The 11,035-nt window shown below is 37.8% G+C and overlaps 1 protein-coding gene across 3 annotated transcripts; it reads right to left on the bottom strand.

The window, feature by feature from the left end:
- Positions 1–1,447: 1,447 nt before the first annotated feature.
- On the bottom strand, positions 1,448–10,936 carry snap23.1 (synaptosome associated protein 23.1). Of its 3 annotated transcripts, none has more exons than XM_084393407.1 (8): positions 10,790–10,936; positions 8,298–8,412; positions 5,855–5,896; positions 5,673–5,721; positions 5,472–5,589; positions 5,186–5,359; positions 2,374–2,518; positions 1,448–2,195 (listed from the first exon to the last, which is right to left on the bottom strand). In XM_084393407.1, exons 2-8 carry the CDS (start codon positions 8,352–8,354, stop codon positions 2,136–2,138), a joined length of 645 nt encoding a protein of 214 aa, XP_084249533.1. In that variant the 5' UTR covers positions 8,355–8,412; positions 10,790–10,936; the 3' UTR covers positions 1,448–2,135. The 3 variants fall into 3 exon arrangements, with proteins under 3 accessions (XP_084249533.1, XP_084249532.1, XP_084249534.1); XM_084393406.1 differs by having other exon boundaries at positions 10,598–10,903; XM_084393408.1 differs by lacking the exon at positions 10,790–10,936 and adding an exon at positions 10,514–10,702.
- Between the last annotated feature and the right edge of the window lie 99 nt (positions 10,937–11,035).

The following is an 11,035-nucleotide window of genomic DNA, read 5'->3' as shown; positions in this document are numbered from 1 at the left end:
ATCAGATCAAACGTTCTGGCATAAACGTATTTTGATGAACCAACTGCAGGGGCCATTGAGTTACATATATGAAATGATTAGATAATTTCATATACAGGTATTGTACCTACCTTTAGTACTGTGGGCAACCATTTTAAACAGGAAGTGAGTTGGCAATGGGGAAGGGGAAGTTTTTTGACCTACATGGAAAGATTCCCCTTAACTTTGTGATTTTTGTCTATCCAATAAATATAGTTTCCAATAAATAAAAATGTTCTCTACTTCTTCAATTTAAAGTGCAAGGCTCGTCGCCTTCATTTGTCAGCTGTGCTGTGTGTGTGTTGGGGTCAGAATTATTGGCACCCTTGGTAAATATGATAAAACAATGCATTGCTTATCTTTTTGATCTTTCATTTAATTTAATTTTTTTTAATTTTTTTTTAAATCTAACCTGTCACTGAATTAAAACAAAAAAGTTATAGTATATGTGTGAAGTATATTCCTTTTCATATTTACAATTTAGCACACCAGGGTGACTAGGAACATGAAATTATTCGGCCATGAATTCTTGTTTCAAAGGAGCATACGAGGAAACACAAAGGTCAAATTCCCTTAATCATTCATCACGATGGGTAAATCCAAAGAATATAGTTCTGATGTGCAGCAAAAGATTGAAAATAGAAAGTGGCTGTAAGAAAACAGCTGAAGAACACACTCAAGATGGGTTTGGTGCATGCAGGGATAAAAAAGTACCCCATGTGTACGATTAAATATTCTGCTGGATCTTTAATGTTGTGGGCCTATTTTTCTGCTGGAGGTCCTGGACTTCTTGTTCACATACATGGCATAATGGATTATATCAAAAACCAACAGATTAAAAAAAAAAAAAAAATCAAAACATGACTGCCTCTGCTAGAAATCTTATAGTGGGCCATTGTTGCAAACATCAAAATCAACACAAAATGGGTCACTGAGCAAGAAATGAAGGTCCCTCCTATTTTCTGATCAAATAAAGACAGCCTTGGTGAGAATAAGAGACTTCGGTCAAACTTTAGTTTAGGGTCCAATTCTCACTATTAACTAACTATTAACTATGACTTTTGCCTCAATAAACTCTCATTATTGATTAATAATAGTTAGTAAGGTAGTTGTTACATTTAAGTATTGGGTTGGATTAAGGGATGTATGGTCATGCAGAATATGGCATTATTATGTGCTTTATAAGTACTAATAAACAGCCAATATCCTACTAATATGCATGCTAATAAGCGACTAGTTAATAGTTATAATTGGACCCTAAACTTAAGTGTTACAGAGACTTCTTTAAAAAAAACAAAACAAAACACATAATGAGCTATACATTGTGGCAATAAGCACTTCAAACCTTCACCTTAAAAGCATAAAGTAATGTGGCAGCACCTCAAGTCAGGTCTGAATATTTTTTTAAAAAGGGGAAAAAAAACCCAAGGAAGGATTATACTGACTTTATTAGAAATAAAATAGACTTAGTGAAATGTCCTATTCCTAAAGCATGGTAAATTAAAAAACGACACTACCATAAATTTTACCCAAAACATTGAACAGGACTAACTGTATTCAGAAGGCCTATTAATGTCTTAAGCTAATTAAATATGAGTATAATCAGAAGAAAAAAAAATGACATACAAACCAAACATCTAATTAACCCAAACATACATAAACGGCTATAAGGGCAGCATAAAAGTACATTAAAGGTTCTGTCATAAGTCTTTCGCCCCTCATTCAGATTAATGAAACAATTAGCCATGTTGACTCAAGTCCAGAGAGAGGGACGGACAAAACCCATCACCATCCCGAGAGATTAGACTCCATCCATTACAGACTGACAGGACAGCAGTGAGCAAAGCCGCAAACACAACTGCACTCTGTGCGTCCAGCATATTTGTCCCACATATTAAGGGTGAAGACTAGATTGTACAGGAGGCTCTAATATGTTTGTGTGTGCAAGTGTCAACCTATTTACAATAGACCGAAGACTGCAATAAAAGGCACAGATGGTATTGGAAAAAATAAACTCACTTGCTGCAATTCATTGCTGTGAAGCAGAAAGTTTGTGTGTAAGTGTGTGGTAAGATCAAACAATCAGGCTCCTGAAAGATGCTGGAAGTGTCCATTCTCTACAGAAGTTTGTTGGCTCGCTGGTTGGCTTCATCAATGCGAGCTTTATTCATATCAGCCTGGGCAACACAATTAATAATATATTTTTATATAAAAATTAATTAAAAATTTATATATAAAATTAAATATAAAATTATACAATCATATTATATAATAAATAAATAAATACATACATATATAAATAAATAAATATATTCTGAACTACCGTCATTTAGGAGTTCAATAGTGTGGCTTTACCTTATCAGTTATGCGGTCAATGGTCTTGTTCTGTTTTTCGATCTCATTGCCCATGTCCAAGGCCAGATTCTTGAGATTCCCGATGATGCCGCCCACCTGCTCCAGATTCTCCTCCATCTCATCTTCTCGTGCATCATTCGTTACTCTTTTGGGAATGATAACGCATACAGTACATCTTATTATAGTCAAGTCAAGTCAAGTCAAGTATATTTGTATAGCGCTTTTCACAATACAGATTGTATCAAAGCAGCTTAATATACACAGAATAATTCAAAAAGTGACTAATCTAAATTAATTATCAGGAGAATGAATCAGCTGTAAAGATCTTAAAATAAAAAAAAGACATGCGGCATTGAAGAAAGACATTATAGCTTATTCTAGGTCAAGCGCTGCCTGCTTAGACAGGAAGGCAACAAATGACCATTGTTCATTTGTTAGCAACATTTAAGGGTAGGTAAATCTGAAACCGATGCTTCCACAATAACACATTAGCATGCAACAAAATGGAAGCTTATTCAAATGATGGCACAACAGTTTAGCTCTACAAAAATAAAGGTAAATTAGGAGAAAATGTGGCTTTAATGTTGGAATTTTTAATCAGCCCAAATGTCATAAGGACTGACTATTTCAAGGACATAAAACAGGCACATGACAAAAAATAAGCAACAGTATTAACAGTATTAAATACTGTTTTTTTGTTGTTGTTTGTTTTTTACAGTGGGGGGCCATTGAGAAAAAAAAAACAGTATTTAATAATAATCATAATAATATATTATAATACAATATGTTACAATAAAAGCTTTAATAGAATTGTTATTATTAATATTGTTAATAATTGGTATTATCATTATTTTATTATATTTTATTTTACAGAACAGTCAAATTCAAATACTAACATGGTTATGCTTGTCCTGATTTCAGTGGCGTAACTTTGTTTTAAAAAGTGGGTGGGACAGGTGGGGTGGGGGTTGCTAATACAATGCTAAATCAGATATATGTTCAATAACATTACGATGTCCAGCAATCGATTTAAATAGTAGGCTACATGGGGTTTAATTTGTCGTAAATGAGATGTAGCCTAATATATGTTGTCAGTGCCGAGAATCTTCGTGTGAATAAATACATAGATCCGCCTTAAAGGCAGGGTAGGTAGGATTTATTAAAAATTAAAGATTCAAATTTGTTAAAACTTTCTATATATATCAATACATAATTAAAATGTAAGAACTCTGAAAAAAAGAGTATAAAAATCAAGTGACTCTAGACCGTTTAATCTGTATTAAACACAGCTCATTATTTCGATTCGGGACGAATCAAAGGATTGGCTTAGGCGACTGTCACTCTCTCGCAACCATGGCAACCACCCTTTTGCCACACAGCACCTGCCCACTTGCGCGCGACCGTTTGATTTGAGGAGTGCGAGAGGCACGGAACCTGATCACACCTCCGTCCAGTAGATGGCGGTAATGCACTATGTTTGCAAGCTGCCAATAAAATCTATCGAAGAAGAAGAAGAAGGCACTGAACCTAGGAATACCAAAACAATGGCAGAGAAAGAGCAATCTAAATTTACAGTACCGGCATATGCAGTTAGTGAAGGCAAACCAGGCAAAAAAATGCCCCTTCCCCTCTGCTTGTCTCAGGTAAATAATGCGTCCTCTAGCTCAGCGGTCGGAGTCGCGCGTTCATGCGTTTTGGGGGCGTGGCTTTGGAAGAAGCACAGAAATGAGGGGGTGGAGTGAATGGAAATAATGAGATGTCTTTAAAACAGTCGTGAGAGGTCTACAGACACTCGATTTTGATACTTTCTTTTTCAGAGTACTTACATTTTAATTATGTATTGATATGTACATAAAGTTTAAACAAATTTGAAAAATAAAATTTTTAGACCATTTCTACCTACCCTGCCTTTAATGGTCCAGTGGTAGAACTTTCGCCAACCGTGTCAGAGGTTCTGGGTTCTAATCCGCACTCGTACATTTTTTTTTTTTCTCGTATAGTTTTTTTTTCCTCATCAAAACCGATTATGTTCATCAGTGGTTGTATATCAAAGCAGGGACACGTTTGTGTGCATTATGTTTTGTGATTTCACCAGAACGAATAGAGAGTATCCGCAACGGATTTAAGCGCGCGTCCGAGTGAAGACAGTGCGGCGTGTGCGCGAGCCACTTGAGAAAACACTGTATCCGCGCCACTGATCGCAGCGGCAACGAGCACTTTGATCACTTGATTTAAAAAACACATTTCAGCTCTAGATCGTCTCTTATTTAAAAAACGAACGAAATGAATGCTCTGCCAGTTAACTGGAGATGTTTTATTTATTTGTAGAATTGGTACATTCTGAGATGTTTTAAAAAGTGGTGGGGACAATATCGACCCTGGCAAAAAGTGGTGGGGACATGTCCCACCCGTCCCACCCACAAATTATGCCTATGCCTGATTTGTTTGCATTCAAAAGTTAAACCATTATTTTACTTTAGCGGAAAACAGCAGGGAGACCTTAACGCTTCTCTTTGTTGACAACAACAGATTTCTAAACGATTCTCATTACGAATTTGGGAAGATGGTTGGCACAGGTTGCGTTCCCAAATGCAAATTATAAGTGTCTCAAACACTCAGCACTTGCAAAGTAGCATTTACTCTTTTATATTCTCTTTTATTTACAAAATTCACATGGGTCATACTTTTCAAGTGGGAAATTATGGAAAAATCACATCCCTGATATAGCCCAACATATATTCTTGTTTACTTTCTATTAGCCAAGTCTGACACTGGATCAATGTCCATCGTTCTCAGTGTATGTCGCCCTCACCTCTTGACGTAGGGGCCAGAAGCGGCTGCTGATCCACCTGAAACAGCCTGCCCATTGCGAACGGCGTTCGGTTGGCTGGATACCACACCGTCCTCTTTTCCCTGCACGCTGGTGTTGTCACCGCCTGTGCCCCAAGTCCGCTTATATCTCCCATCATTCTCAATGGAAGACACTCTGAAAGACAGGTTTTAATACTCTCATTTACCCCAGAAAGATGAATGCATAATACAACGTAATGCATAATATTTTAAATCCAGCAGCAGGAAGTTGAGTTATAATAGCGAACCTGTCACATGGGCACACACACAGGCCACAGCATTTGGACAGATCAGTCAGGTTCTTCTCAGCCTGCCTCATGTCCTGATTGATCTGATCCATTCCTTGATCAACTCGCCTCAGTTGCTCTGATCAAGACACAATAGAGCACATTTCAATCAATAAACAATGTCTTAATTAGTCAGCATCTCCTAATGGTGCAGTCACTCACCTCCCTGCTCATCCAGCATGGTCATTGTTTTGACCCCCGTCTCCCGGCTCTGAAAATATACGCATGCTTATATCAGGTTATATATAACTCTAATGAGCAAATACGGGTAGTTCTAAGCATTATGTACTTCAGGTAACAGCAAACATGCTTCTGAAGCCTCCAGGTTTCACTGGAGCTCTTACCTCCTCCGCCATCTGTAGCATCCGCCTAGTGCTTTCAAGTGACTGAAAGAAAAAGAAACATATATTCAAAAGGTAATCAAATCATTATTGTAATAAGAAAACAGCAGATATTCTATATTTCAGGTATGCATGCAAACATCAAATAAAACAAAGCACAATGAATAAATGTAAATTTAACACTTTCAGCTCATAAGTCTTTGGCTCATAAAGCCACAATGTGTAGACCTTTATGAGTTTACTTTAATTCGAACACACTGATAAATTCTGAAATATGTATGAAGAAATGTGAAAATCCTAGATAATGCTATGAAGCCATGCAAAGAACACACAACATACACAGTAACACAATAGAGAGGCATACATAAAACATTTCCAGCTTGGCTATTAAAAAATAATTGTATCTTCACATTTATTTTTTTTGATATTTGACAACATTATACACTGATGAGCCAAAACATTATTACCAGTCACAGCCAGGTGAAACAAATATCGTTGATTATCTCCTAACAAAGGCCACATATTTAAGATCTGGGTAGATTAGATGGTGAGCAAACAATCAGTTCTCATAATCAACATGTTGGATGCAGGAGAAATGGGCAGGAATAAAGATCTGACTGACTTTGACAATGACCATATTGTTATGGCAAGGCGACTGGTTCAGAGTATCTCTGAAATGGCAAGGCTTGTGGGTTCCTCCTGGTCAGCAGTGTAGGGCTGGGCGATTTAAATCGTGAGATTGTTATGCGCATCTCGTCAGTAAAGCCAGTTCCTTGATTAGTAGTAAATCGCCATCACCTGCTTTCAGATGGAGCGGCATTTACTACAAAGAGCTGTAGTTAACTGACAAGCTGAGCCATATCGCATTAAAATCGCGGACGTATCGCCAGCGATTATTAATGCAATATGGCTCAGCTTGTCAGTTAACTACAGCTCTTTGCTCTTTAAAACAGTGACAGGGTGTTGGCCACCCAAGGCTCATCAATGCATGAGTTAATGAAGGCTATCCCGTCTTTTCCGAAATGCATCACAACACACAGTGCATCATATTCTGCTGCGTATGGGGCTGCATAGTCACAGACCAATCAGAGTGCCTTACAATGGGAACGCAAGCGTCGGAACTGGACCTTGGAGCAGTGGAAGGTGGTCCCCTGGTCTGATGAGTCCTGTTTTCTTTTACACAAGTGGACGGCCGTGGACTTGTGAGCCGTTTACCTGGGGAAGTGATGGCAGCAGGATGCACTGTGGGACAATGTCAAGCCGCTGGAGGGAGTGTGATGATCTGGGCAATGTTCTGCTGGGAAACCCTGAGTCTGCCCATTCATGTGGAAGTAAATTTGACACATGCCACCTACCTAAACATAGTTGCAGACCAAGTACTCTTCTTAAGATCCTTATCCTCTTTCAGCAGGATAATGCACCCTGCCACACTTCACACATTGTTCAGGAATGGTTTGAGGAGCGTGGTGAAGAGTTCAAGGTGTTACCCTGGCCTCCAAACTCCCCAGATCTCAGGCCAACTGAGTTGTATATACCCAGATATACCACAGGACACCTTCAGGGGTCTTATAAAAGTCCATGCCTCGGTGGGGCGGCACTGTTTTGGCGCATCGCAGAGGACCAATAGCATATAGGCAGGTTATCATAATGTTTTGGCTCATCTGTGTATTTTTCAATATTTATGCATTTGCTTTAAACCTATTTAAAAGTGTGATTTTTTCCCCCCAACCAAATAGCCATTCATTTATGTTTAATGCTAGAACTAAAACAGTAAAAAAAATACTTCTCTCTCTCTCACACAAACTATAGCAATATATAACTAATATTTAGTAATAGTATTAGTAAATATTCAATATATCACCCTAAATTCAGCCATCATTAATCTACTTCTGACCTGGGAAATTACATTGTGAGGGTACTTAAACACTAACGGTAAAATCACAGTTAAAAAAAACAAAAACAAACTGATGTTAGAATAGAAAGGTGGGTAGGGAATGTTTCATGGATTTGTAGTTTACCCCCAGTCACCCATGCTGAGCATGAGCACAGAGGCCGCTTCATGCTATTAGTCTTTATTACAGCACACAGGCTCATGTGAGTCCCTTCAGAGGCAGCAAGAAGGAGAAAGAGAGAAAGAAACAAAGTTGTGGGTAAAGAAAGAAAGAAGTGCGTTTAAGTTATCGAAGATTTAGTAGCACAGAGAGTCACTTATTTGGAAATTCAATGACATTACGATTTTTTTTTTTACAACTGTTAGTGCAAGAAATGTATTATAAGGTTGCGAAATAGAGCAGTATAACAGTGAGTAAGAGAAAACTTTGAGTGCTGTCACAAACAATGAGTCTGTACGTATACAGGAACTTGAAAACATTGCATCTAATAACAAAGAAATGAATCCTTTCATCCTGTTACAGTATATCGCTACTGTAACAGATGATCAGCATACCTCATCTGTAACTTGATTGGCTCTCATTGTGATGTCCTCCACTGACATGTCTGCCATCTTGCTGGTGTCCAAGTTTGGTGCCCCTCCGGTGGCCTTAAGCTCTACGCTCTGGGGTCTGAAGGACAGAAACGAGAGGTCAAGGTTCAGAGGCTATTTTCATACACACACACACAAACAAAGATGCCCAAAGCAAAAGCTTTCCCATGGAAATCTACCACCTTGAATTTGAATTTGAAGGAATTCTATCATCATAATTCAGCCTCATGTTGCTCAAATTATTATTTTTTTTGGGTGAAACTACAAGTCTCTGAAAGTCTTACAAATCAAAATGTCAGTTTTAACTTTTGTATTACATAGAATTATGCAACATGAGGCTAAGTAGATGACAAAATATCGGGTGAAAAGATCAAATATCTATAATGCAAATAAAAAAAAGCATGAAAGTGATTAACAATGTTGTGTGTTGTCAAATGTTTTAAAATGAATAGTAAAGTTAATAAAATATTATCTTAAAAAGGGTTACAATTCAGAGAACACAAACAGTACAGACACGACACATTTTTTCAATGCCCATTACACGCCTTAATGTCAAAAGTGAAAATGCGTATGATGTCTGTGCTGTCGAAAGCACTGTTAACAATGGCGTGAGATGGGTGTGAGAGATATACAAGAGAAGCGTGATGTTTTTCTATGAAGATTTTGTGACCAATGTGGTCAACATAAGACACACCATTTTGCGGTGTGTTTCATTGCAAAGAACCCTGAAGCTTAAACAAAAGAGCAGAAATACACATAAAACATTAATGAATAAACAGACACTGAGGTCAATTATCGACTAACATAAAACTGTCACAGCTTACAGTAAAAATCTCACATGCACTGTAGTAAAACTAAACTGCAGTAAAAAGATGAAAAAAGTGCTTATAGGCCTAAGTGTTTATGGTGTGACAAAGTGTGTAATAGGCCTGTCTTTGTACACAGGAAACAGATTTCTTATGTCTTTCCTTCGTTTCTGCAGCTTTTTCCTGTTTCAAATGCCAGCAAGGTAGAGGAAAAATCCACAAGAACTAACTTTAAAGAAAAGTTCACACTATATCATCTAACCCTGGATCCAGCCATCACAAATCCACTTCTGATCTGGGAAATTACATTCTGAACATGTTCACTAACAGGTAACACAAAAAGAGACAAAATTAAAGCCTCAGTCACCATTCACTTTTGTTATACATAAATAAAAAAGACGCAATGAAAGTTGACAGTGACTGAGGCAAATTCTGCTTCACATCTCCTTTTGTGAAAGTCATTCAGGTTTGGAACAACATGAGGGTGAATAAATGTTGAAAGAATTCTAATTTTCTCTTTCAATGCACTTCTCTGAGTGTTAAAGGGACAGTTTACCCAAAAATTAAATGAAAATTGTCATAATTTACTCTCCCTCATGTTGTACCAAACCTGTATGAGGTTCTTTCTTCTGTTGAACACAAAATTCATTTTTAAGAATGTATGTAACCAAACAGTTGACTTCCATAGTATTTCTTTTTTCCATACTATGGAATTCAATGAGGTCCATCCACTGTTTAGTTACCATATTGTTTAAAATATCTTATTTTGTGTTCAGCAGAAGAAGAAAAAAAAACTTAAACAGGGTTGGAACAACTTGAAGGTGAGTAAGTGACAGAATTTGACTATCCCTTAAACTTCCTTATCCAAGGTTCTTTTCAAAACAGTTAGACAAGTGTTTTTAAGGGGGGCTAACATGACCCAGAGAGTCATAGGCTACTCACTCTCCTCCATTGAACAGTCCAGCCATGAGAAACACCTCCTTAGGAATTGTACATTTCCAGTTTGTCAACAAAAACCGGTTTCTCGAGGGAAGGTCATTACATCATGTCTCTTACACTATTTTCTGTATCAGATACACTAATCATCATCATCTGGACTTGCATTAAGATCAAATTCGGACTAAACTACAACATGCTTCCTCTATATATGATGCTTGGGATCTGACAAATCCTCTACTACACCAACATTCAGGAAACCATACACAGAAACCATTCAAGAAAATCCGATCTTATCAGAGAGTGTAAACAGCGATGTTTAATGCTGCTGATTCCAAGATTTACCTTTTACACCCAACTCCAGAAGGACAGAGCACAATTTTGCCAGGTAACGTTAAATAAATGACCGCGTTTAGAAAGTTAGTAAGTTAACGTTACTTTGAAAGTGGAGAAAGTCCTTGTGATCTTCCCAATTGATCCGGGATCCCAACACCACTATTTACGGTCAGGTTTTATACTTACGGTTTACTCATGGTGTTTCACGATGTTCTTTATCGCTAACTTACTGGTAAAGTGTGTTTGTTTATTTAAGGCAGTAGTTGGTCAGTTGGTCTCGTACTCAGTTCCGCTTTGGGGAAGTAGAAACGCTTTATCATCCTCTTTTTTAAAAATGCTGGACGGAACCTGGAGCACAACGTTTCACTCGCTACTTACTGAGGTTGATTCCTGGGCAGGAGAAGGATAAGACTGAGGATCGATCGGTCTAAGTGTTTAGAAAGTGTTAATTTCCCGTGCTGGTCCAAACTCTTTCCGAAATTCCTTCAGTTCAGACAGATTATGACAGTGGTGCGCATGTGCGGTCATATGACAGGTGACTTAGTGCGCATGCGTCAAAGAGAAGCGAGTATAAATAGAAAAGATAATTATTAATAACAACAGAAAAGATGCTGAGTGGGGTGA

The sequence above is a fragment of the Rutilus rutilus genome (assembly GCF_951802725.1).
Source record: "Rutilus rutilus genome assembly, chromosome: 21".
NCBI classification, from domain to species: Eukaryota; Metazoa; Chordata; class Actinopteri; order Cypriniformes; family Leuciscidae; genus Rutilus; species Rutilus rutilus.
Note: the sequence above shows the minus strand (reverse complement) of the source record. Positions and strands in the feature narration are given on the sequence as shown.

Bases quoted from the DNA above. Each gene is read 5' to 3' on its own strand.
- snap23.1 (XM_084393406.1), bottom strand. The intron at 5,360-5,471 runs GTTCGCTATTAT...CCTGTCTTTCAG, and splicing joins TGTGTGTGCCCATGTGACAG to AGTGTCTTCCATTGAGAATG. The intron at 2,196-2,373 runs GTAAAGCCACAC...TGTGTTGCCCAG, and splicing joins TTGACCGCATAACTGATAAG to GCTGATATGAATAAAGCTCG.